The 26,580-nt window shown below is 46.1% G+C and overlaps 1 protein-coding gene across 6 annotated transcripts in view; it reads left to right on the top strand.

Moving 5' to 3' along the window:
- Positions 1 to 26,580, top strand: part of STK24 (serine/threonine kinase 24) — a 103,810-nt gene that overhangs the window by 72,054 nt on the left and 5,176 nt on the right. For 4 of the 6 annotated variants that reach the window (XM_059685018.1, XM_059685021.1, XM_059685023.1 and 1 more), the window contains 8 exons: positions 4,362 to 4,418; positions 9,711 to 9,819; positions 10,159 to 10,316; positions 18,025 to 18,210; positions 20,633 to 20,778; positions 22,177 to 22,306; positions 23,513 to 23,581; positions 24,874 to 25,010. In XM_059685018.1, coding sequence (XP_059541001.1) covers positions 4,362 to 4,418; positions 9,711 to 9,819; positions 10,159 to 10,316; positions 18,025 to 18,210; positions 20,633 to 20,778; positions 22,177 to 22,306; positions 23,513 to 23,581; positions 24,874 to 25,010 — 992 coding nt within the window. The remainder of the gene's footprint in view (positions 1 to 4,361; positions 4,419 to 9,710; positions 9,820 to 10,158; positions 10,317 to 18,024; positions 18,211 to 20,632; positions 20,779 to 22,176; positions 22,307 to 23,512; positions 23,582 to 24,873; positions 25,011 to 26,580) is intronic. The other 2 variants (XM_059685019.1, XM_059685022.1) reach the window with 2 other exon arrangements.

The following is a 26,580-nucleotide window of genomic DNA, read 5'->3' as shown; positions in this document are numbered from 1 at the left end:
TGGTAAGTAAGTGACAGTCTTCTAGCTGGAGGTTTCAGGGTTCCTATATGCAAAACTGACTCGGCTGGAATGAGGAGGGAATTAATTCACCAGTGCTTCTGGTACAGTAGCACTTGATCATACAGTGCAGTGGCTTGCAATGAGGGTGATTTTGGCTCTTCGAGGCCATCAGAAATGTCTGAGAACCTTTTGGTCAACAGAACTGGAGCTGTGGTACTGGCACCTAGTGGGTAGAGAGCCAGGGATGCTGCTAGGCTCTATAGGCACCAGGCAGTGCCCACAGAGAGAATTGTTCCCCACGTGTCAGGTCAAGGATGAGAAACGCTGATGTAGCTGCAAGCCATTCCTGGGTGGAGGGTGAGATGACCCTCTCTCTGAGGCGAGAGGAAGGTGAGGACAGTGCTTGGGTGTGGAGAATGAAGGAGGGCGATGGTACCCTGAATCAGTCTCCTCAGAGAGCTGCCCTGTGAGCTGGACGTGCAGGGAGTCCAGCAGAGAGAGCTCCTGTGCAGAAACCTGTAGGGGTTGGACTGGGGTGCGTTCTGGGGGCGTGGAGTAGAGCATGTGGAAGTGAGGTGGGGAGACAGAGGGTACAGCTTGTGAAGGGCACTAGTTCACCAAGCCGGAGTTTGGAAGTCATGATAGAATTTGGTAGAAGCTCTCAGATGTTTTTAAATCAGGAGTTTGTTGTTGTTTCTAAAGATAAAAGAGATTGACTCACTATAATGTTGGGTGGACACCTTTATGTCAAACCGCTCGAATTGTACCCCGTACCTCCTTCCCCTGGGCTTCCTGTCAGTAGATGGCACTGCAAGGTGTTCATTCAAGTGAGGCCAAAGCCGAAGTCACTTTGACCTCCTTGCGCACCGCCTAGTCCTGTCATTTCTGCCTCCCAAGCCTCTCCAGATGATGTCACACTCACCTTTGCCTTCACCTCTCCCCAGAACGTACATGAGCCTTTAACTATTTCCAGCCCCTTCTCCACACACATTGAGTGCTTGCCAAACGAGCATTGCTTTGGTACCCTTCAGTGACTTAGGAGAAAGTCTGACCTGTTTACCCCCAGCTACTACAAGATTGGCCTTTCTCTGTCACTCTCCACCCGCCCTTCCTTGTGTCCTCTTTCCATTAGTTCTTTGATGCTGCCTCTTACCTGCTTTGCAGCTTCACTCCTGCCACCTGGATGCTGACCGGCGTTTCTCCCCCTGGTCCCCTCCCTCCACTTCTCCCCTGACCCCATTGCCCATTCATCATCAGGTTCTGACGTGAGCTGGCAGGTCCCTGCTATACACTGTCATGGCACCCACTTGTGAGTTATAGTTAGTCAAGCATTGTTGAAGATTGTCTTCAGCTCTAGAAGGCAAGCTCCCTGTGCGGGAGGCAGGTACTCACCCTGCTTACTGCTGCCTCCTGGTGCTGGCCCCTGGGAAAAGCTGCCCAGTGGCATCTCAGCCATGAGTGAGTGGGGACTGGCTGGCTCTCCATGGCAAGAGTGAGCGACACACCCAGTAAGTTCGAAAAGCAAGTCTAGGCAAGAGGCGGTGGCCACTGGAGCCTTTCGAGATGCAGTTTCCATTTTATTCCCCAATTAGTGGATTAGTGGTGCTGATGGAATTGGGGACAAAAACACATTAGTCATAGGACCTAGCTAAGGTACTTAAAATGCAGTGGCCTGAAAAGAGGACCTACTGCTGTTTTCCTAAGTGCCCTTGAATCTGGTGGACTTCATGTTTACATAATAGCATTCATACCCCAGCATGTCTGGTACCAGGAAGCAGCTGGATGAAAATAGAAACCGGCTGGTCTTTTTACTGCATCTTCCTCTCCAGAAAGGCAGGGTCTCTACAATGAAAGGGTGGGGCTTTAGCCTTTTAGCTGGAGAGCAGTGGTTTGCCAGTGTCCTGCTATTGCTCTAATGCCCCCTGTGGTATTAGGGCAACACTGGAAATGGGTCACTTATCTCTGAAAGGAAGAAATAGTACTTTAAAGGGTTGTTTTGTTTCCTTGGTAGTTAGTTACTTGCTAGGCTAACCCAGGATGGAACTTTGGAATGGCAGACAAGGTGTGGTCACTTGTGTCTTGTTGTTCCAGGAAGCAGTGTGGTGACACTGGAATCTCCAGAGTCAGCAAAGGCTGTTTCCAGCGTGTCCTATTGCACAGCTCCCTGCAGTGGGGAGTGAGGTGAGGAGAGATTACAGACCTGCTGAGAGTTTATCTTGCTCTTGTAAACTTGCCCTTAGTGCCCATAAAATAATAAAAGAGATGGGAGCTGGGTCAAACAGCCCCGTAAAAAAGGGGAATGAGAGTAGAAATCCAAGTTCCCCTATAGGAAAACAATTTAAATTTCCCATGTCATCAAAAATGGTATTGGGCGTTCCCTGAAATAGTTTATTTCTAGCTACCAGACAGGATGCTTTTGGAATGCTTGGAAGGAGCAACACAACATTCTCTAGTAGCAAGTGTTAGAGAGATCTGCCATTGGGCATATTTGTGAACAGAGAGGAAGGTTGGAGATCACTCTTTCTGATAGGAAGTTCTCTTTAAGTCAGGACCAGCAGGTGATTGAGCCTGTTCAAGGCAAGTGCCCTTGACTGGATGAGTGGTTGTTAAGTGAGATCTTTGTATGTATAAGGTGGATTCCAAACACATCATTAAGGCTTCTTTCTGTGCCTTTTGCAATCTAGACTTAAATTGTTTTCATCATATTAGTAGTCAAGGCCATTTAAAAGCTTGTAAGTATTCTATATACAGTCAAACTTGGACTGTCCATTTAGAATATTACAGAATTGACTTCAGATGTCAGGGTTTGTTTTAAATTTTAGAAGGGATTTCTTTGCAAGTGCAGAGCAAGCATCACTGCCTCCCTGAGTGAGTGCAGTCAGTGTGATTGACCCTTCCTTGGCTGCAGAGCACCACAGGTAGCCTTCCTGAGCTCGAGCGTGCCTGGCACGGTCCCCTGGCGCTTAGACAAGTAAATCTAAAATGGAAATCAGACCAGTAGGTGCTAAAGCAAAAGTCTCTTCAGCATATGAGGCCGGTGAGGGTTTTCCTGACAGGGAACTGCTGAGGTAAAATGGTCCAAGAAGCCAGAGTCCTTTCACTAGAACCAGGAGTCCATGGCACCTGGAAGAGGGGCCTTCTTGGGGATGATCTGAAGGGCAGAGGCACAGTTCTGTCCTGGAGGTACTGAAGAGCCTTGGGAAAGGTTTTGTTTTTTTACCCTGATTTAATGCACACAAAATCTACCATAAAACACTGAGTCAGCAATGAATCTTGCTGATTGATATAAGCATACCCATGGACATGGCTCCCAGGCAGTAGGCCAGAATACCACCAGTGCTCGATGGGTCAGCCACCACAGTATCAGTGAAGGGTTACCTGCCACCAGTGTTGTTACGGGTTATTCATTTCACCAGCTGTTCTGTTCTGGCACTTAGCTGGGCATGGGTCAGAAGCTTAGAGAGGAAATACCTTCCCAGGCCCCTTATGCTGTAAGGAGTGGTCAGGATCCCAACCCTGGTCTGGCTCATTCCCAAGCCCGAGTCTTCCTGACCACCGCACGGGAAGAACAGTGCAGATATTTGCTTGCTTGCTTTCAAGAGAGAAGCAGTTTGGGATTTATGTTTCAAAAGAGAATGCTAGACGTCGTGGGAGCTGCATGGTTTCAGGAGAGAGAAAAGGGAAAGACAGAATCACAAATGGCACCTCACCCCGCTGGTGGAGGGAGCTAGGTGGACACAGACACAGACTTAGTTCAGCAGGGGCCTCCTTTCCTGGAGCTCCCTGAGAGAGCACGGCAGCCTCGGGGGGTCTGAAATGGGCTGCCCTCTGCGAAGCTCAGGCTAGTTGGCCAGCCCACCACCCCATCTTCGGAGCATTGCCTTTCCCTGTACTCACAGGGATGAGGGTCAGTCCCTGCATCACAGCTGCAGGCCACAGAAAAGGAAGTGACCTGCTCCTAGGACTTTGTGCTCCGGGCCCTGGCTGACACCCAGCAGGAGACTGTGTGACTGCTGCTGGACTGAACGACTTTGGGGACTGGATCTCAAACCCTACTGTGCTTGTGGGTCATGGCCTGAGGTTGTTTACGAGTGGAGCCCCTGTGGTCCCGTCTTGTCCCATCTTCAGAGATGGCTGGTCCAGAAGGTCTGGTCACTGCCTGGAAGAGTCTGGTACAGGGCCTGGCCAGACATGGCAGTCCCTCTGACACAGCAGGCCTCTTGCCCACGGCTTACTGGGCACATTTTCCTTGATGGTATATATGTATTTATTAAATTTTAATGGTTTCAAAATAACAAAACAAAAAAAACCCTATTGCTTTGCTCATTTTTAAAGTAATTTCTCTCTTTTTGTTTTTGTAGGATACTAAATTGTGGATAATAATGGAATATCTTGGTGGAGGCTCCGCACTAGATCTAGTAAGTATTATGTCGGAAGCCTGCGTATTAAGGTTCTTCTTGGTTTTGAAAGTAATTCTATGTTTAAACATTTCCGTTTCTCTATTTGAAGTTCTATGAAAAATGGGCCAAACTCTTCCTTATAATATGTATTTCTGCTTCTGATATATTACTGACAATTACAGGTCTACTTTTGAAACCAGTTTTGTTTCTTGGGAAAACCCATGAATTTATTCATAAAAGCCAAGAAGGATTTTGCCTGTCACTATCTTACCAAAGAGCAGTTTGCTAATTTTCCAAAACTGGTTTTAACCTTTGTAGAGCTAATACCCTATCATTGTTTTAAATTTCAGGTAGTAATGTAGCTTCCAAAATATGTGGGCAATACTTTAATTTATAATTAGTTAGAATTAGGATTTTAACAAATTAAACTTTTCAGAGTAAGACCCAGGCAGGGTGTGAGGCCTGCAGCACGCTGCTCATACCAGAGTAGGGGGCAGGGTATGCAGTGGGGCTGCGAAGGAGCCGGGCTGGCACCCATTCCCGGCTACTGCCTGGCCTGGACCTACTGTACCATTACTGTGCGCCACTGTCTCCCACAAAAGATAAAGGGAGCTAGGTATAGAATGACCTCAGAGTCACAGGCTGGGACTTGCTTCTCATGGTAAAACACAGTTTACATGTTGGCCTCTGGCAAGATGCTCCAAAATAACCAGTGAATCATAGGCATTGTTTAAGTATTCCTTGAGGCACAGCATATGCAAAATCATTTCTTAAAACACTGCACACAGTAGTTTAGCTCTTGACATCTTTCCCCCCTGTGGCTCTGCAGCGAAATTAATGTAATCAGCCCTCTTTCCTACCTGCCCTACCAAAGCTGGCCTTTGGGTGAGCGGTGATTTCCAGGACAGGCCTAACCTATCATTTTGGCGTTGGAGGGCGGGCCCCGTCTGATGGGAAGTTGTCAGGTGATGGTCTGCATCACTCACTGCTCAGCACGAGAGCGGCAGAAAGCCCTGTGTTAGTGGTTACAGTCTACGGAGGTTTATTCACTAAGGAAAGATGTCAGAGATTAAAAGGAGCTTGCTTCCTCACAACAATAGTAGCAATTCGTAGTTTTTCAGGGGAAGATAAAACTCTAAAACTGTAAACTTCTAAAAAGCTTATGTACCCAATTTAAAAAAAAATCCTCTAACATTATAAACCATAAAAACAGTTGGTCAAAATGATGTTCAAAGGAAATTTCAAGAAAAAATATTAAATATGGTATGAACCATTACATTAAAATGGGAACAGTGACAAAACAGCTGGATAAATTTTATGACTTGCTTCACTGCTTTTCCATAAATGTACACACACAAAGAATTTGATTTTTTTTTTTTTTTTTTTTACTCTTTTGGGAAATACTTAAGGACTGCAGAAAATTATCTCATTTTGTTTAATTAGATTTTGTATTATCTTAAGTGAATTTCATTTGTGGCATATAAAAAGTTGTTCATGGGGACTCTTGTCTGACCTCAAGTTTTTCAGGGCAGCAATTCTAGTCTCTAAATGCTATAATTTATTCATTATTAATGCCACAGTTATTTACTTATTTAGTGGTAACTTTCTTTGGACCTTTGACTTGAAGTCTGTGAAATTTTAGACATAACAGTTGGAAGAAATATAGAACTCTTCATTTGAAAAAAAGTCTTGAGTATGAGAGCCCCAGCAAATTGCCATCTACTTTGCACTCAATGGCCCTGGTGACAAGAACTAGGCATCCTTTTTGGATGTCCCTAATCATCTCGTTTTCACTGATGAGGAAACAGGACACTCAGGTTAGGTGTCCCAGCTCACAAACAGAGCTGCACTTTGGACCTCCTTGTGACCAGGCGCGAAGTCTATGGCCTGCCCTGATCCCATGCTGTCCTTTCCCTCCCTCCGACCTTGTTTTATCTTTCTCCACTTCTTATCTCTGCCCCCAACTTTCTGAGAAGACACACTTTTACAAGAATTATCTTTTACATATTGAAAACTATTAGTATTATTTTGAGAGGGTCTTATGTTTATAACAGATTTTAAAAACCAGGATATTGTCACATATAAAAATCTGATACCATGTAGAGATGTTTGGCAAACTTGAACATGTATCTGCAACATGTTTTTAAAAAATGAGATGGCTGTTGTAGGGCCCCAGTGTCTCACACAAGATAGAAATTTATTTCTCTCCCACGTGTTGGGGTCAGTGGGCTCTAGTCCACAGGGTCACCAGGGTCCTGCACTAGTGGGTGGTCCTACCATCTGTATCCCATGGTGTTCCCTGGTCTTCAGTTGTGCTTTCTGGCTGCCAGTGTTCCAAGGCCAAGGCCAGGAAAGGGGCATGTGTCACTTCTCATGTTCCACTGGGGAGAACTTACTCACGTGGCTGTACCTGCTGCTGCGGAGGTGGGCAGGTATGGCCTCTTGTTGGGTGGCCACGTTCCTGGTTAATGGTGTCTGCTGCAGAGGAAGGCTGAGAGAACAGACTTGGGGAGAGGGAATTAGAGTCACCCAAAGGTGAGATGCAGCTGGTGGTCTTCCTTTTATAACAATTATTTGAAAATTCCACGGTGCTCTCGATGATAGAGACTGCCATGTTTATAATGCCTAGAAATAGTAATGGTGGAGCCCTAACCAGTTTGGCTCTGTAAATAGAGCATCGGCCTGCGGACTGAAGGGTCCCAGGTTCGATTCCGGTCAAGGGCATGTACCTTGGTTGTGGGCACATCCCCAGTAGGGGGTGTGCAGGAGGCAGCTGATCCATGTTTCTCTCTCATCAATGTTTCTAACTCTCTATCCCTCTCCCTTCCTCTCTGTAAAAATCAATAAAATATATTTAAAAAAAAAAAAAAGAAGTAGTAATGGTGGAGAGTGCTAATATATGACTCGGAGAACTTAGCTCAGCCTGGCCTTACCACTAGTGAGGATTTCTGTCATGTAGAGAGCAACTGAATACTGCTTATAGCGAGTTTTGACACCAAGGACATCCACTTTACCCCCCCCCCCAAAATAAAGAATAAATCATTGGTGGGTGGTGTGTAGGCCAGATTTAAAAGGGCCAGTTCTCAGTGATCCAGGAAGAGATTTTTCTATTAGTTTTTCTGAGCTCTTCTTATCTCTCCTAGCTGATGACACCAGGCTGCTCTGCTGTTTCTTTCTAGAGACTGGGTAATAATAGAAGGGAGATTGAAGTTAAGCCCAAGCCTAGCCCCATGTTGCTGGTGGTCTGCGTGGAGGAGGATGTGGGCTTGTACTCTGTGATACGACTTTGAACAACTGCATTGTGGTGGTGTGAATAAGAGCAAATACGCCAGCATCTCTGCCCTTCTCTTTCCCCTAGGTCAGCGGTCGGCAAACTGCGGGTCGCGAGCCACATGTGGCTTTTGGCCCCTTGAGTGTGGCTCTTCCACAAAATACTGACTTCTGCGCATGGGCCTCGAAGTTTCAGTTGCACTGTACATGCGCACCCGCATGTGGTATTTTGTGGAAGAGCCACACTCAAGGGGCCAAAGAGCTGCATGTGGCTCTCGAGCCGCAGTTTGCCGACCACTGCCCTAGGTTATGAGAGAAGTGCTTTCCCTCATTTTGAGTGCTGAAACTTGTATTTCCTATGAACACTCAAGTAGATGTGGAGAAGGCAGACAGGCAGGGTTTCCAGATTGTGTCTTTGGAACAGTAGTCTCAATGTGTGTTACTTGAAAATAAGACTCTTGGGGTCAGATAACTGGGAACAGTTAGGTTCTGTGGAACAAAGTGTGTGACCTGTTGCCTCAGTTGGAGGTAACTTGGATAGTGTCTCGATTAGAATTTGGGATACTTCCTTGCAGGCTAGTTGGCCCAGGCAATGTGACTTTCCCTGAGCACATAATACCGAGTAAAATTACAGTGAGCAGCACGTTGTCTCACCCCTGTGTGCTGAGGTGAGGCGCCGAGGAGCTGCTCCATCACAGGTGTGCCCTGCTGCCCGACCTCCAGGGTCCTGGGGAGCCAACAGGCAGGAGGAGAACCTCCCTCCTTCACCCGGACCCTGTGGGGTTTTGTGTAGACCAGGTTGGGCCAGTGAGCAGAGGCGGCCCAGCTCGCTAGGTGAGCCAGAGCCGGTTCCAGGCACGAGCACAGCTGTCGTGAAGCAGGAAGGGGTCTCAGCTTCCCCGCCCGCCGCTGCCTTCCCAGCCACGGCCCTGACACACACCAAGGACTGCCTGCCTGAGAGAGCTCGTCAGGCAGAACTCGACCTTACGAGGCGGGTCTTAGTTTTTATTCCTCGGCTTTAAAGCATCTGTCTTTTTAAAGCATGCTTGGTGATGTCACAGATTGTATGGCCTAAAGATGTGTGGGTTTGGGTTATGATGCATTCACTGTCAAGTCTGAAGACGTAATTCTGAGGACTATTGTTCAGATGAAAAATTGATATGCTATTAGAATTCTGCTCCCCCCCCGCCCCCCCCCCCCACCCCGCCTCCATCTGACAGGTCCATGACCAGTTCTTTCGGGGGCGTTCGGTTGTTTTGCTGAAGTAATTTATGTAATTATTTAGTTGTGGTTGAATTCCTACTCTGCAAGTGATGGCGGATCTACCCAATGTGAACTGAGCTTTAGAACCCTTTTTTTTTTCCCATTTAAAAAGGGCATATATATAGTTGACATTTCTTCCTTACACTTTATACGTTTATCATTATCAAGGAATGACTATAAATTGCTTTGAGTTTCTCAGAATAAAAGTTTTCAGAGGTAATTATTACCTAATTTGGGATTATTATTTTTATTACATTATATATTTTAACAGAAAATCCCAGTCATTGCGAATTGAGTTCTTTTAGCTGTGTTCCCCCAAGCTTTAAATTTTAGGTTTAAAAAATTGTGGAGCAGGGGCATTCTCAGAAAGCAGTGGGCTCCTGGGCCTTCCCTTTGGACGACTGTGTTTTGATTGCCATTACACATGTAGGACAGAGCCACGCTTCTTCGTACCCTACCCAGCAGGTACTGGGAGTCTCTGGGCTTTTGCTTTCTGGACTAAAATCCCTTATGGCCCAACACAGTGGGGCTGACCATGGACTTTCTCACTGGTCCTACCCTACTCTAGTTGTTAGCCAGCTTTGCTTCACTCAGCAAAGTCATTTTCTCTGCTTTATTGTTGTTTTGGGGCCCTGTAAGTAGGTTTTAATCGTCTGGACAAAATGCCTGTTTTGAAGTAGATTTTCATTATTGTCCATTTAACATGGGTATTGACTGTTGTATAATTTCAAATGTCTTAGAATCATATAAGTAACTTTAACACTTTTGTTTTGTTAGTTAGAACCTGGGCCTTTAGATGAAACTCAGATTGCTACTATATTAAGAGAAATACTAAAAGGACTTGATTATTTGCATTCGGAGAAGAAAATTCATAGAGACATTAAAGGTAAGAAAACATCTTGTTTTTATTGCTTTGAAAACCTCAGGTGGATCAGACCGTGCTGCAGAGGAAAGCTGTGCTTTTCTTCTCCAGCGGGGCTCTCCGTGTGTTTCTCAGTGTCCCTGCAGCATGCCTGGGTGGGTGTGAGGGCTGTCTGTGTGTTTCTCAGTGTCCCTGCAGCAAGCCTGGGTGGGTGTGAGGCTGTCTGCTCAGAAGCATAGCCTTGTTGCCTGTTCTTGTTGAGCACATGATCTCGCTGAGGAGAGGACGGAAACATTCCCAGAATGATCATGGACGGGACAATACAGCAATAATATCAAGAGGCATCTTGGTTTTATTTTGCAGCTGCCAATGTTCTGCTCTCTGAACATGGAGAGGTGAAGCTGGCTGATTTTGGAGTGGCGGGCCAGCTGACAGATACCCAGATAAAAAGAAATACCTTCGTGGGCACCCCTTTCTGGATGGCACCTGAAGTCATCAAACAGTCAGCCTACGACTCAAAGGTAACAGCCGACGCTTCACCATCCCTGGGTCTGGAGAGTTCCTCCTCTTGTATTTTCACCTTATAGCTCTTGCAGGGAGAGTGAAGACTGGCACCTTGAAGTAGGTCAGAAAGGTCGTTCTTGGACCTTGGTTAAAAACAGGTTTCTTCTCTGTCTCCTGCAATACCCTTTGTTTATCCAGTCCACGGTCAGTGAGGTTTTTAGTGTAATGTCTGCTTGGTGGTGGTGGTGGTGGTGGTGGGGAGCACCGAGAAAAGTGTGTTTGAAGGTGGGTGTGGAGGGACAGAGGATCAAGGTGGAGCCACGGTAAAGGCACCCAGTGGAGCAGCATGTGGGGTGTGGGTCCACAGAGAGGGCTTGGGTGCTGTTTGTGTATGGGTGATAGTTGAGGCCTGAGTGGAGTGGGTGAAGGAAGAGGGCTGTGGACAGAACTCTGAATGATATTTAAGGGACAGGGACAGAAAGAGGATCCCACAAGAGAAAGCCCACAGAAATGGAATAATGCTTTTAGAGGTTGCTACAGAACCTTCTTGTCATTCATTTTAGTACCCAGTTAGGATTGTTACTCTCACAGGCTCCTAACCAACATGAGGCAGAATTATAATTCCCTTTTTCCAACCTCTCTTTTTTTTAATGCTCACCCAAGGACATGCTTATTGATTTTAGGGAGAAGGAGAAAGAAAGAGGGAGAGGGAGAAAAGAAAAGGGTGAGGCAGAAAGGAAAAGGGTGACGGAGAAAGGAAAAGGCTGCCTGAGACCTTTTCCCTCCCATCTTTTTCCCTAGTGCAGGGTCTTTGGGTGTTTGTTGCCAAAGGCAGCCTCTGAGCATGGAGATTTCTCTGTGGCGCTTTGCCACCCTTTTTCCTGGCGTTCTTACCAAGATCAAATGCTCTTATCTGATCAGTAGAAGTTGCACTATTCTTTTTAGGTAGATAAAAGGTGCAAACTCACAGGAAATGCACACTTGGTTTGGGAGCTCAAGAAACTGTCACTGACCTTTAATTACCTTTTCCTCTGACTTATGTTAAAAGCTAAATCTTTCATTTGCTTGGATCAGTGGTTGGCAAACTGTGGCTTGTGAGCCACATGCGGCTCTTTGGCCCCTTGAGTGTGGCTCTTCCACAAAATACCGACTTCTGCGCATTGGCCACGAAGTTTCAATTGCACTGTACGTGCGCTCCCGCATGTGGTATTTTGTGGAAGAGCCACACTCAAGGGGCCAAAGAGCCGCATGTGGCTCGCGAGCTGCAGTTTGCCGACCACTGGCTTGGATCATACCCAGTGACTTTTTTAAAACATCTTAAAAAAATTTTCTATTGACTCTTTACTGGGAACCATGTGTGAAAATATGCTTATGTGAAATTTGCTTCCCAGGTTTGTTGACCCAGGAGGTGTGGAAATTGCAGATAAGGCTGATGTCTATGCCTGAGTCTTGGGGCTTACCAGAAGTGGGGTTCCAGAGGCTGGGCCCTTGGGGATGATGTCACACACACTCTCATTAGTTGTGACTCTGGGCTAGCAGCTCTTGTTAAGAACAGTGCCTGACAAAGGACCTTTTCAGAGTTGCTTTGTGAAATATCCTTCCAGTGACTGCCACCCTCACCGAGGCCTGCCTGACGGCTGTTTATGTTTAGAGGGCCACTGTAGCCGTGGTGGCCACCCTGGTCTCCTGATAACACAAACTCAACTCAGCTTCTTTCCAGTTCTCCCTCCCATTCTTCCTTGTGGTTGTTTTCCCTACTGGTCTGTGTGTTACAGGTAAAGAGCTTAACAGCTTCAGAGTAGCAGGTTCTGTTACATCATCATGAAAGCACAGCACTCAACCGCAGCCCCCTTGAGAAGGAGTCCTTGGTCATCAGTAACAGTTACTCTGTTTTGTCACTTAGGGTCGTGCCACCTAGAACCATCCACATAGGAAAACATCTGTTCACAAATGTCTGCAGTGCAAAGCACTAGATTCCATAGCTTTTGACTTGAACTCATTGAAATTCCAATAAGATGGATCTAGACAAAGTCAGGCAACACATGAAGAGATGCAGGCCGTTCCATCTGGGTACACACACTGATTCACAAAAGGAGGGTCAGGCTGGGAAGAGAAGGGATTTATCTGCCTCACTAGCATCTTCATCTCACCAAACAAAAAGAGGTCCAAGGCTTAGTTTTACGTGTATATCTACAAGTTTATTTAACACAACCAGTTCTTAAACCAGTATCTTTGACCCTTTGTCACTTGTGTGGGCTGCTTAGGTATTCTGTCTGAGATTGCACATGCAGGGCATCTTACTGTCGACCTCAGTTCTTAACCTGAGCTCAGCATTACTAAGTCATGAGAACCCGTATGTCTGAAGAACCTTCATCATAACTGTTACTGTTATTATGAAGGGGACTTAGGGCAGCTTAGTTTGTTTAAGAAGACCTCAGACTTTGAAGATGGTGCTAAGGCAGAAAACTCTGCTCTCTGACAAGGAAGCCTTTGCTTTCCTTGCTAGAGCAGGGTCTTGGGCTGCAGAACTTTCACCCCCACCCCCTTCCTTTGTAAGGTTATTACGACGGTGTGTCAGGAAATGGATTGGACTTGGGTAAGAACGTTGCCTGTTTCATGTCCTTTTCTCTGTAGTATTTATTTGATCTTCACTGTAGTTGTACCCAGTGCTGTGTGCTGTGCTAAATAATTGACTTCTTCAGTGAGTAATGGCAGTACTGGGTGTCAGGTGCTCACACAGGTAAGCGGGAGCGCAGGGGGGCTGAGTGAGGGACATCAGAATGAGCTGAGCAGGGAGTCAGACATAGGGCTTTTCAGCCCCTCAAAGATAAGGGAAGGACGTTTGGCCCAAGTCCATGTAGGAAAGGCAGGACATTCATATTTGGATTGTACATTGTGGTGAAGAATTTGCTAGGGGATGAGGCCAGAGAATGTGACTTTCCTGTTAAGTGAAACAACATCCTGTAGACACTGAGAGGCCAGTGTCAGTATTCTCCTGTAAGTAACTCTTCCCATTTTGGTCTCAAAAGCAGTACGTACGATTTAATCTGGAAAATACAGGGGGAAAAAATGAGATGAAAAGAGAACCATCTGTAGTCCTACCACCCAAGCACAAGCTACATCATTTTGGTATCCAGGCATCTCTGAAATAACCGTTGGCAGTCTGACCATGGTGAAAAGTGGAAATGAGTGAGGTATTGAAGGGAAAAATAAAATGGTTAAAGATGAGTGAAAACACGGTGGTTGCTGGAGTCTGCAGGTGGCCCGTCCACTGCAGTGCAGGACTGGCCCTCCCCGACCTGATGCTGAGCACCAGCCTCCCCGGCCGTGTGCAGGATCAGGATTTGCCCACAGACCCTGCTGTAAGGAGCCCTGGAGGTGGGGGAAGGATGGGCTTTATTTTAGCACGTAGTCACGATGGCGCCTTTTTGGACCAATCATATAATTGCTGTGTAGCACAAGTGATCTTTATACCTCTAGATGCTGCTTATAAAAGTGTACCTAAGTATTGCATCTAATTAAGTAAATCATTTATATTAAACCCATTTTGATCTATTTTTTGACTGGTTATAACTGTGATTGGGTTTTCCAGGGTTTCCCCCTCTTCCTCTTGATTATAGAGTTGACTGTGGTTCCTTCTAGAATATTTTGTATGCACTATTTTTTATGCTACTCAAATCGCATTGTCCGCAGATTTGTAGCCAGCTTACTTCTACTTAAAAATTGCAGTGATTGGTATTGCAGGGATTTAGAATGTTGGATATTGGTACCCACTCAACCTGCAGCCCCATTGAGAAAGAATCCTTGGTCATCAGCAACAGTTACTCTGTGTTGTCACTTAGGATTGTGCCACCTAGAACCGTTCACATAGGAAAACATCTGTTCACAAATGTCTACAGTGCAAAGCACTAGCCCCTCACAGCTTTTGACTTGAACTCATATTGAAAATCCTGTTTGTTTTCTTTTTTAAAAATTGATTTATTTTCTTTATTGATTAAGGTATTACATATGTGTCTTTATCTCCCCATTGCCCCCCCACCTCCCCGCTCATGCCCTCACCCCCCCCCTAGTGTCTGTGTCCATTGGTTAGGCCTATATGCATGCATACAAGTCCTTTGGTTGATCTCTCCCCCTTCTCCCCATCCTCCCCTGCCTTTCCTCTGAGCTTTGATGGTCTGTTCGATGCTTCTCTGTCTCTGGATCTGTTTTTGTTCATCAGTTTAAGTTGTTCATTATATTCCATAAATGAGTGAGATCATGTGATATTTATCTTTCTCTGACTGGCTTATTTCACTTAGCATAATGGTCTCCAGGTCCATGCATGCTGTTGTGAATGGTAGGAGTTCCTTCCTTTTTACAGCAGCATAGTATTCCATTGTGTAGATGTACCATAATTTTTTAATCTACTCATCTGCTGATGGGCACTTAGGCTGTTTCCAAATCTTAGCTATTGTAAATTGTGCTGCTATGAACATAGGGGTGCATATATCCTTTCTGATGGGTGTTTCTGGTTTCTGTGGATAACGAGTCTCTTCTTAAACTTGAACTTTAATTGCTTTGGAAATGTCTGTCCTTCCCCCACATAACATATTTTAAAACGCAGACACATGTTCTGCATCTGATGCCATATTTCCTAGGTACAGTCATAAGACAAACTCAGTTCCATGTATGATTCTGGATTGGCGTCATTGTCGAGTGCTTGGTACTTCAGTAAGTTATGTGCCACATCAGCTTAGTCATTCTTTAGGCTTAGTGTAAGTAAAGCTGCCATTGAATGTTTTTGGCAGCATATGCCATTTTCTAAATCTAAAATGTATTTATTTAGGGTAGATTCCTAGAAGTGGAATTAATTGGTTTTAACAAGTTTGGATGTTTTTATGGCTTTTGATACATGATGCCAAATTGCTTGCCATTTATTCGAGTGCCAGTCGAGGTTTCCAAGTCAGTCAGGAGTGTGTTCGATGTCTGCAGAGGGAGCCTGCAGTCAGGAGGACACTTTAGGAGTCCCCTACAGAAGTCCCAGGAGAGGGAGCTCTGAACTAAGCCAATCAGGAGGGCGCCGAGATGTCGGGAGCCACACACCACACATCCAGCACTTGGTGATGTAGGAGGGTATAGAGAAGGGTCCCGAGAGGCTGGGTGACACTCCAGCTCCTGGCTAGGCTGGCTGCCTTGGAGGTTGGCATGTGCTTTGTCTTGACAAGGCTCTGCTGGCGACTCCCAGGGGAGCGAGTGAGTGATGCCCCTGCTCTTCTCTGGTGACTTGGCTGTGTAACAGGTGGGGCTGGGATGCTGTTTCCTTGGTTAACGTCCGTTGGTCCATCCTGGCAGGTGGAGCGGGTGCCAGGTCCTTAAAGTCTTGCTGCCTGTTTGGGTATTGTCTGGCGTGGCACCCAACAGCAAGCCCTCTGACCACAGGGAAATGCGTGCCCACACATCATGACAGACTGCCAGCAGGCGCGCCATCGGCCGGGGCCTTCTAGCTATGGGGTGGGTTTAGTGGTACCGGGTGCAGAGGGGTCTGGAGGTACACCCGTCAGAGGTCATCTGGACAGAGGTCCTGCATCCACTCAGTGGGAGGCAGGCTGAGTAGTAGGCTTTGCCAACAGCAGCAGCTCTGGTGAAATCCAGTTTGGGGGGGTGGGTGTAGAGTAGCAGACGAATAGGAACCATACAGACTTTAGGAAGGAACCTGCTGGGTAGAGGGGTTTCTGTGGCAGGAGAGTCGTGCTGTCCGTCCTCGCTGCCTCCTCTGCTCGTGCATGCTGCCCTCACTCCTGGTACCTGCACACGAGGCAGGCCCTCCTGCCACTCCAGTTATGGGTGCTCACTAGGGGCACCCATCTTCCTCCTCCTGGGAGAGAGGGACTCTGGAATAAGTCACATTTTGCTGATTTAAAAAATAATACACAGGTAAGATAAAGCAGAGTGCAGGTTGCAGATAGAAGGAAAACAGGCGTATTGCTCCTGATACTGGTTCATCTAGATCTTTAGTAAAATGTACAAAGAATTTAGAGCTTACTTATTCCTGCCTTCCCTGAGAACAGGAGAATATAGGGTATGTGATAGGCCTGGCATATATGTGCCAGGGAGATGGTAGTGAGGGTTTCTCATACTCACTAGGATTGCGGGAACATGACAGATGAATCCTTTCCAGGTAGTTAAAGGTGGAAAATGACCTGAATGGGGCTTCAGGCTTTCTGTCTCCTTGCTGTAGGGTGAATGTGAGAGATTTATAGGTTCTCACTTAATTGCCTAGAGTTATGGTGGGCTTACAGTGCAGTGACAAGAGCAGAGAAGCTGTACTAGACCGAGTACAGTGGAGGGCTTGGCCCCCATCCCCTGCGAGGCCACAAGCTGGGGCTGGGCAAGAGGAGGATCAGGCATCTGGACACTGGCACCCCCTAACTCCTCCCAACAGTGAGTCTGACCAAGCCTACAGACTTAATGAACCACTGGGTATTGGACAGGAAACCCAGGAGTAGAACACATTAAATGACACCAGGAAGAAAACAGACAAATCCAGAATTGGGGCCTATTTCTTCCTCAAGTCAGTGACACTGGGGAGATGAGGGAGTGAACTGTTCCAGGTTAAAGGAGCCATAGGCCACCTAACAATCAATTGTAGCATCCGGGCCTTGTTTGGATCCTGATTCAAATTAACCATGAAAGACTTTTGAGCAGTTGAGAAAATTATTACATGATATTAAATTATTACATAATATTGAATTATTATATGATAAGGAGTTATTGTTAATTTTAAATGTTGATAGTAATAAAAAGCCCTTAAATTGGTAAATTGACGTATTCAAGGAAAATGTCATGATGTTTTTTATCTGCTATGTACGATGGTGAATAATAGCTAAAACTTATGGTAAGTGTTAATGATTATTGAATTCAAATGCTAGATAAATGGGGTGCATTGTACAGGTATTTTCCACTTCTTTGTGTGTTTGAACATAAGTTCAGAGTGCTATGTTAGGCACCTTGCATAGCCACTTGTTGTTATTCCTGTTTTACAGATGAGGGAACTAGGCTCAGAGGTTAGATCAGCCGTGGGCAAACTACGGCCCGCGGGCCGAATCCGGCCTGTTTGAAATGAGTAAAACTAAAAAAAAAAAAAAAAAAAGACCATACCCTTTTATGTAATGATGTTTACTTTGAATTTATATTAGTTCACACAAACACTCCATCCATGCTTTTGTTCCGGCCCTCCGGTTCAGTTTAAGAACCCATTGTGGCCCTCGAGTCAAAAAGTTTGCCCACCCCTGGGTTAGATCTTTGTCTGAGGTCATGAGACTCTGATGGTAGAGCTAGCACTTAACTCGGAGCATTATGTTAGTCCTGAGCACTGCCTGACTGGCAAACACACCTCACTCCCCCATCTGCCCTTTCTGCTCACCTCTGACTACCTCCTGTTGACTGCCTTGGGGGGCCTCCGTTGACATTGAATGCATTATACCTCCAACAGCAAGTGGAAGAGGAGTACTCGTAAAAGCCACCTTCAGTACAGAGATAGAAGCTGTTTTATGTATTATTTTCTCCTGTGTGTTGCTTATTTTGAAATTAAACCAAAGGCTTATCTTTCTTATTTTCAGTTAAAGATAATGTTTTCAAAACCTTAAAAGTTCGTTGAGATGTGTTCTCTCTCTCCCCATCCCGCAAGTATATTTATTTGAATTTACTCCTGCTTGGTGGTTCTCTAAAGATCCTTTTTTGTTGCAGGCAGACATCTGGTCCCTGGGCATAACAGCTATAGAGCTTGCAAAAGGGGAACCACCTCATTCTGAGCTGCACCCCATGAAGGTTTTATTCCTCATTCCAAAGAACAACCCTCCGACGCTGGAAGGAAACTACAGCAAACCCCTCAAGGAGTTTGTGGAGGCCTGTTTGAATAAGGAGCCGAGCTTTGTGAGTTTCAGATCAGAATGGCCCACATCTCTTCATGTGTGGCCCGACTTGGTCTAAATCCATCTTATTGGACTTTCTTTTATCACTAATGTCAGCTGTCTTCACAGTCTCATTTGTTTTCTTTTTCTACACGGGTATGATTGATTTCTTTGCATTGAAAATATGTTTTTATTGTTAGTTTATCTTTGAAGGATAAAATTTATTTTTTAGCATCTCATACCTCATTGAGCTTGAGGACTATTTTCCTTAATATTATATGTGTAATAATAACTTTTTCATTTTATAGTGGTAGGTCAGGCTATAAATTATGAAGCTATTTTTAATAATCGCAAAGTCTGGCCTGAAAAATAATGGCTAAATAATTTTTAAAGTAAATGTTTTCAGTTTCTTCTTGGTATGTGTCAGGAAAGAAAGGCAAATAAAATATAAATGAACCACCCACCTTGCCCCCCACCCCCGTCTTTATGTTTGAGGGACTCTGGCAGAGCCATGTAGCAGTACCGACTACATAGCTTCAGCCTAGTTTTCTCTCTGAATTAGGACATTATTTTGAAAGTTATCTGTATATTTTGATGTTGTATATAGCACCATATATCCTTGTTTTATCTATGGATTTTCTAGCAGGGTTAGCTGGAACCCCCCTTCTTTTCATGAACTCTTATCTAAAAATGGGTGATTAGGTTTACAAGAGCACAGTGGTTTTCTAATATTATGCCAGTTTTGGTAAAGGAATTGAATGGCGAGTGCAACCTATTCTGAGATCCTCAAGGGGTTGCAAAGTACACCAACCATTGGTTGCGTGGGGCTGCTGTTCTCCATTGCCACAGTGCTCTGAAATTTACATCATGCTGTTAGTTCCTAGTCACGAGGCACCAGCACCCAGAAGTTACACCCACACACATCTACATCTTCCCATTAAAAACGTACTTCCAGCCCAGCTGGTGTGCCTCAGTGGTTAAGCGTTGACCTATGAACCAGGAGGTCACAGTTTGATTCCTGGACAGGGCACGTGCCCAGGTTGCAGGCTCAATCCCCTGTAGAGGGTGTGCAGGAGGCAGCCAATTGATGATTCTGTTTCTCCCTCTCCCTTCCTCTCTGAAATCAGTAAAAATATATTTTAATATATTTTAAAAAACAACAAAAACCCATACTTCCAGTATTGGCGTGCTTGCCTGTGTACATATATCCACCCCAGCCTTGACCCCAGATGGACCAAGAGAAGGATGAGAAACTGAGAATGCAAGCACTTCTGAGATGCTTGGAGTTTCACAGTCCTGCGGACAGGGAGTGGGAAATACCTGAGGTGGCCCATGTTTTTCACAAGCTTAAATGTGAGAAATATCCCTGCCTCTTGTTAATAAAGCTTTAGAAATTCAGAGTAAGCGGCAGCGTAGTCTGACATGTTGTTTGTGTGTTCCCCCTGCCTACTCCAATTTGGGCTTCACTCAGCTGCCTTGGGAAGCATGTTCCCTGTAATTGGTTTTGCCAACCTCAAGGTCAGAGCAGTTGGCCACGGTCAAAGCATGCTGTCTGGCTGTGGCCATCCTGAGCCCAGGGCCGGATGAAGTCCTCATTGGACCACAAGGAAAGGGGCAGACCTGAGAAACCAGCATTTCTAAGTTAGGGCTGGATGACTGAGAACTCAGTACTCTTTGAGCAACCAAGAAAAAGGACTCTCCTGGCTCCTTTGTAGTTTCTTCTAGATGAATCCAAATGAACATTTTTCTTATTTTGGGGGATGGAGCCAAATATTAATATAGTAAGTTAACAAGGTAATACGAAACATGTTTTCTTTTCTTGCCAGCATTTGCAATAAAACATTTTATAGAATCTAGGAGGCATATTCTAGCTCCTTTAGATGATTTCTGTGAAATTCTCGGGAGCATTTTCTACCTAAATTGAGTGGTTTTCTGAGAATTTAACATCAGATACTAAATGCTACTGTACACAGAGTCCCACCCATGGGTGCTAAATGGCTTATTCTTTGAATAGGTCTTAGGGGGAAAAACCTTTGAAGTAGAACTTGCTCTTTAGGTATTAGTGTGGTTGTGACTTTTTTTTTAATCCTCACCTGAGAATATTTTTTCCATTGATTAATAGAGAGAGTGGAAGTGGGGGGGGGAGAGAGGGAAAGGGAATGGGGGAGGGAGAGGGAGAAAGAAAGAAACATCAATTGGTTGCCTCCCACAGGCGCCTCCACTGGGGCTAGGGGACCTACAACTGAGAAGTATGTGCCCTTGACCGGGAATTGGACCCATGACCCTAGGGTGTAAGGGCCGACGCTGTAATCCCTGAGCCAAACCAGCCAAGGCTGTATGACCTATTGAGGCAGAAGTCTGACCGTTGGGGTAGAATCAGGTGGAAGGCAGGGACTTCATCTCATGCTTTTTCTGTTTGCATTGTTTGGTGGCTTGTTGCCCAGAGACCCACGGCAAAGGAGCTACTGAAGCACAAGTTTATAATACGCAATGCGAAGAAAACATCCTACTTGACGGAGCTAATCGACAGGTACAAGCGGTGGAAGGCCGAGCAGAGCCATGAAGATTCCAGCTCAGAAGACTCTGACACGTAAGTCTCCGTCGTCCCAGTTGTTCGAGTGCGTGCGAGCCAGAGCATGTGCCCCTGACTGTGCGTCCCTGACTGCGCTGTGCCTGAGCAGCTGGCCTGCGAGAATGTTGTGTTTATTCTAGTCTTTTCTTTGGGGTGGGCTTTGGGTTCCTTTCCTTTTATTTTTTCTTAAAGACAGTCCAGGTCGCTGGTTCTCCTTGTGTTACCGAGTTTTTCTGCATAAAGCCTGTGTGATAAAACTGCGTAAACAGAACTTGACCTGGTTTCTTTTTCTTTTGTTATACCTCATGCTCTTAAAACACTGATCAGATGAAACTGCTTTAAATATATATTTTAAGAGGATATGAATGTATGTTTTTGTGATTCTGTGTTGTGTTTTGGTAGAGGCTTCGCACTGTAACAGCGCTGTACCAGGAAGCTACTAAAAACCGGTGTCAAGCACCTAGGAATTCCATTAGCTGAGGATGAATTGAGTGGAGGGCCATTTTAGGGGAAAGCTGGGCTCGTGACTCTGACATAAAGGGGAAAGGAATCCGCATGTCTGGGGATGAGACCAAGTGTTTTCTCAAGGTCACCAGGTGATTCCATTATAAAACGAGGAGAACCACGGATCAGGAATTGTTGAGTTCTAGACGCTGAATTAAGGTGGTAGCACTGGGGATGGAAAGATGAACGGGGAGTCTGGCCATGGCTTTGGGGAAAGGAGGAGACAGTCCAGGCTTCAGCATGTGGCGAATGCCGCTGAGATGGGGACGCTGGAGAAGAGGCTGGTCTGGGGAGGAAACCGAGTTTGTGTGGGACGTGTTCGAGTTGCTGATAGGATGTCCGAGAGGGTGTGTCCAGTTGAGAGTGGCATTGAGGGTGAGTTTGGGAGAGTTGTCTTGGCAGATGGTACAGATTTAGAGTCACCGTGGTCATTGGAGCCATGAGAACAAATGGTGTCCTTCCCAGCATATCTGCAGAGTGAGAAGGGCCCTGCGGCCCATCACCAAGTCTTAGGAAATGCCAGCATAAAGGCTGAGCCTGTGAATGACGTGGGTCAGAAGAAATCAGTTTGTCCTATTGGGGAAGATATACTGCTTTCATTTGAGGAGCTGGGGGCATGGGAAGGCGTGGTTGCAGCAGGCATGGTGGGAAGTTGTGGGGATCACACTCTGATGGTCTCTGGTCTCTGAGTTGGGAGGCAGGCTTGTCTTGTGAAGCCCAAGAGGGACTGGGAGTGAGTGTCACTGGTGGTGTTGGGGAGAGGGGAAGCTGGTGTGGGTGTGAGGGTGAGACGGAGAAGGCCTGCGTGGGAAGCTGGGCAGCCTAAGTGCTCAGTTGGGGTGTGAGAGGCCACCATGGGGTCCTAGCCCCACAGAGCAGCTCATCAGGGCCCTCCTGGATTTCTGTGTTAAGGGAAACGGACACGGATGGTCAAGCATCTGGAGGCAGCGATTCTAGCGACTGGATCTTCACGATCCGAGAGAAAGATCCAAAGAATCTTGAGAATGGAACTCTTCAGCCATCGGATTTAGACAGAAATAAGGTATGTTTGCTGGTATGAGAGGGACCAACACTTGTGACCAGTCAGCGGCATTTCAGTCACCTTTCTCTCAGGGTGAGGTGGCCCCTCATGGTCTCCTGCTTTGGAGTTTTGCTGACAGTGAATTGTCAGAGCAGGAGATTTTGTCCGACTGATTCCGCAAAGTCAGACCTACAATGCTGATGTCTGCTCTCTGTAGGCCTGCCCTTCTGTGGGATCAGCATTTCATGACACTTGAAAATACAGTGGGAATTATGGGGTGTGGGAGTGGGTGAGGTTTCATGTATGAAATGACCTTCTAGCTCTCTTGACAGGACTGTCCCTGTTTTGCATATATGGTTATTCATGTAAGGTACTAGAATTTTGGGATTAAGTTTTATTAAAAGTCATTAAAACCATGGTGGTGTATCACACTTGTAAAATGACTGTATTCAACAAATCAACAAACAACAAGTGCTGGCGAGGATGTAGAGAAAAGGGAACCCTCGTGCACTGTTGGTGGGAATGCAGACTGGTGCAGCCACTATGGAAGACAGTATGGAGGTTTCTCAAAAAATTAAAATAGAACTACCATATGATCTAGCAGTTCCACTTCTGAGTATTTATCTGAAGAAATCCAAAACACTAATTTGAAAGAATATATGCACTCCTATGTTCATTGCGGTGTTATTTACAATAGGCAAGATATGGAAGCAACTTAAGTGCCCATCAGTAGATAAATGGATAAAGATGTGGTACATAGATACAGTGGACTATATTCCTGTCATAAAAAAAGAATGACATTTTACCATTTGTGACAACGTGGATGGACCTAGAGGTATTTATGATAAATGAAATAAGTCAGTCAGAGAAAGACAAATGCTGTACGATTTCACTTACATGTGGAATCTAAAAATAAATAAATGGACAACAGAGAAACAAACTCATAGAATAAACTTATGGTTGCCAGATAGAGGAAGGGCTGGGGGACTGAGTGAAAAGGTGAAGGGATCAAGAAGTACAGATTGGAAGTACCAATAGTCCCGGGGATGGAGAGCACATAGGGAATATAGTCACCCATGTATTTGCTGTGGCTGGTGTCAGATGGGTGCTAGACTTATCGGGGGATCACTTCATAAATTACATTATCCTTGGGTAGCACCTGTCTGAAGTTTATTGAATTTTTGTAAATACCAAATATTTCTAATTAGCTTTTTTTTCTTCCCCAAGATGAAAGACATCCCAAAGAGGCCTTTCTCTCAGTGTTTATCTACAATTATTTCTCCTCTGTTTGCAGAGGTAAGATGCCCAGCTGACGGGGGGGGGGGGGGGGGGGAGGGGTGGGGGGGGAGGTGTTGAGAAGGGAGAGGAAGAAGGGGGAGTGTTGCCAGTGGAATCTGGGAGGTGAGGACCAGCAGGGGTGCAGGCCGATGCTCTAACCCTGGGCAATGCCGGCCAGGGCCCGTTTTGTTCCTTTGTATGTTGTTTGGAAGATTGGTCCTTCAGGTTGTCTAGATGCTCCCTTGCTTTCCTGCGACCCTGCTGTTGTCACTTCTCCAGGATCAAACAGGCGATTAGGGAAAATGGCGTGTATTTTCTCATTTGTCTGAAGCTGTTTGTTACTGGGCACTCGAAGAAACTATTCCGAAGTCATTATTCAGAATTAATGAATTAATCCTGGTTGTAATGATTTTTTCCCGGCTAACCTAACAGTAAACTCGCAGGCCAGGCTTCCCAGGTGCTGCATGACCTTTCCCAGGGAGAAGGAGAAAGCATTATTTGCAGAATGAGACTGATGCGGGGAATGATAGCATGAGTTCATGACAGCTGGAAAAGCCAAAGCTGTTTTATAAACTGTTAAAGATGATATTGAGGAGGGGACTCCTGACGAGGAGGTTTTTTCTCTGCTGCTGCCACCTGGAGCCTGCGCTGAGGGCTCTCCGTCCTGCCCTTGGCTGCGTCTTGCCCTGAGCAGCCGCCCTGTGCATTGCACGTTTGCCGCATTCCCGAGGGACTGAATTGACCTTACAATGAGGGAGGAGCCTGCAGACTGTGCAATGGTTCTCATGGGAGCAGAAGTGCCAGGAGGGGCACACAGATCCCAGAATTTAGGGCTGGCACTTATTTATACGAACTAGAATATTGAGAAAAGAGGACCAAAAAGACAGCTTGTCAGCCTCTAAGAACCAACCTATCAACCTTAGTAAGCTTTAGATTAGATAGCCCGTGTGGAAACTAGCACTGAGTAATTTCCAAATTACTTCGCTGGTATAAGTTGGGTTGAAATGGAAAAAGAAAGCGGACAGCCTGTCATCAGATTTGAAAAGGTGCACAGGACACCAGTCGTCTCTGTTCACTCTAGTGCAGGTAGGGGTCACGTCTGACTAACGACCTTTCTATACAGTGTTCTCAGCGTCCAAACACTGTTCATGGAGAGGAGTGGGAAGTGAGCCAGTGGCTGCGCTGGGTCCCTGCCAGGACTCCTCTGTCTGGAGCCATTGCGGTCCACACGTTGTGTCGCTCTCGAGAACAGATGCTCATTGGCTCCTGTGCTCCTGTGTGTCATGCTGTTCACGTCTGTGTCTTTTAAGTTGAAGGAGAAGAGCCAAGCATGTGGTGGTAACATGGGGTCCATAGAAGAACTGCGAGGGGCCATCTACCTGGCGGAGGAGGCGTGCCCTGGGATCTCGGACACCATGGTGGCCCAGCTCGTGCAGCGGCTCCAGAGGTAACTGCCGCCAGGCCTGCAGCGAGGTCCCTGCCTTCCGGGAGGAGAGCCCGGTGGAGGGCGCACCACGCTTGCCCTGTGGCTTCCATAGGCCGGGGGGTGGGACCCCTTCAAACGGACTGCTCTGCTTCCCTCCCTTTGTCAGCTGGGCGCTTTGTTCCTAGTCTGTTCTGTTACCTTCTTGTTCTCAGTTCTGAAAATCATGTGCACGAAGGATACAAATCTGGAAACGTCTAGGAAGGGCCGCAGGACTTTGTGGCACATAATATCTGTCTGCTCTAATGATACAGCCTAGTTATACAGTCCTGAGCCATATGTTGGTAATTCTCCATTTGGTTTTAAAGTTGAATGTCCAAAAATTCCAGAAGTTTGGGCTTGGCGAGTCCAGTGAGAATGGATGCGGTGTGTGATTCTCCATGGGTGGCTGTGCTGGTTCTCGACTTGGCCTCCTGTCCTGACCTGTGTGCACTGACCAACCTGCGGGGTGCTCCCTGCGCCCACGGGTGGCCCTGATTGCCGTGAGGAGGAGTGATCTGGGTCTCCCTACCCACTTTATTGAACTTGTTTTAGGAGTCTTCTGTGGAGGAGGTCACTTTGCCCCAACCCCCAGCATAAGTACAGTCATTTGGGGGTGTTTAGAGAGAACGGAGGTGTGGCTCCATCTCTCCTCCACTCCCCAAACCTTCAACACTCCTGAGCACGAGTCATGTCACTGCTTTGACATCCACCTTCCAGGTGACTTGTCCAGGCTACTGAGTCACTTCCAAATGATGGCAGGGCCCCAGTGACCATTAGGAGCCTTGCAGGTCTCTTCTGAGGGGTCAGCTTGACAGTATGTGAAGAAGTTTGGGGTATGTGGGTCCCCTTGGCCACTTCTTAGACGTGATGGAAGGGGCCACCTGATGTCCTGTGAAGAGTCCTCTAAAGAGGGGCATCCAGAGAAAACCTTCATTCTGACCCTGCAGGTGTATTCTAACTCTCCGGTTCCTTTGTCAAAGACATCCCAACACTCTAACTTGCTCTGAAGTTTAGGCTAGAGAATTAAGACTTTACTTGGCCACCTTCAATTTTGAGGCAATAGGCAGAATTGTTATCTTTGCCCTGACCCTTTTGATACTAATGAATTACAGAAATAAAGGAAAACAGAATAAAGAGGTCACTTTATCCTCACACAAGCACTGTTGTTACCATGCCTGTGGGTATCTATCCACTGTGTGTGGGCAGTTAATATCTAACATAGCTTTGTTCTAAGATTCATCGAATGTCTTATCTTAGCATCCCATAAGCTTTTCTCCTATCCTATGTAATAAAAGCATAGTATGCAAATTGTCCCCTCGACAAGAATTCATCTGGGAGTTTGACCAGGGGGCAGGGCCAGCCGGGGGAAGGATGGGAATGCCTGGCCGGCAGCTGCTAGGGACCCTACCAGTGCACAAATTTCGTGCGCTGGGCCTCTAGTTACTTAATAATGGTCCGTTTTTCTTAATTTCTCAAAGAAACTTGGTATCACTTCCCAGCTCATTTTAGTGACGTTTACTTCTGATTAAAAAACACCTTTAAATCTCGAACA

Source organism: Myotis daubentonii, chromosome 2, assembly GCF_963259705.1.
Source record: "Myotis daubentonii chromosome 2, mMyoDau2.1, whole genome shotgun sequence".
In the NCBI taxonomy this organism is placed as follows: Eukaryota; Metazoa; Chordata; class Mammalia; order Chiroptera; family Vespertilionidae; genus Myotis; species Myotis daubentonii.
This window is presented reverse-complemented; position numbering and strand designations above follow the sequence as displayed.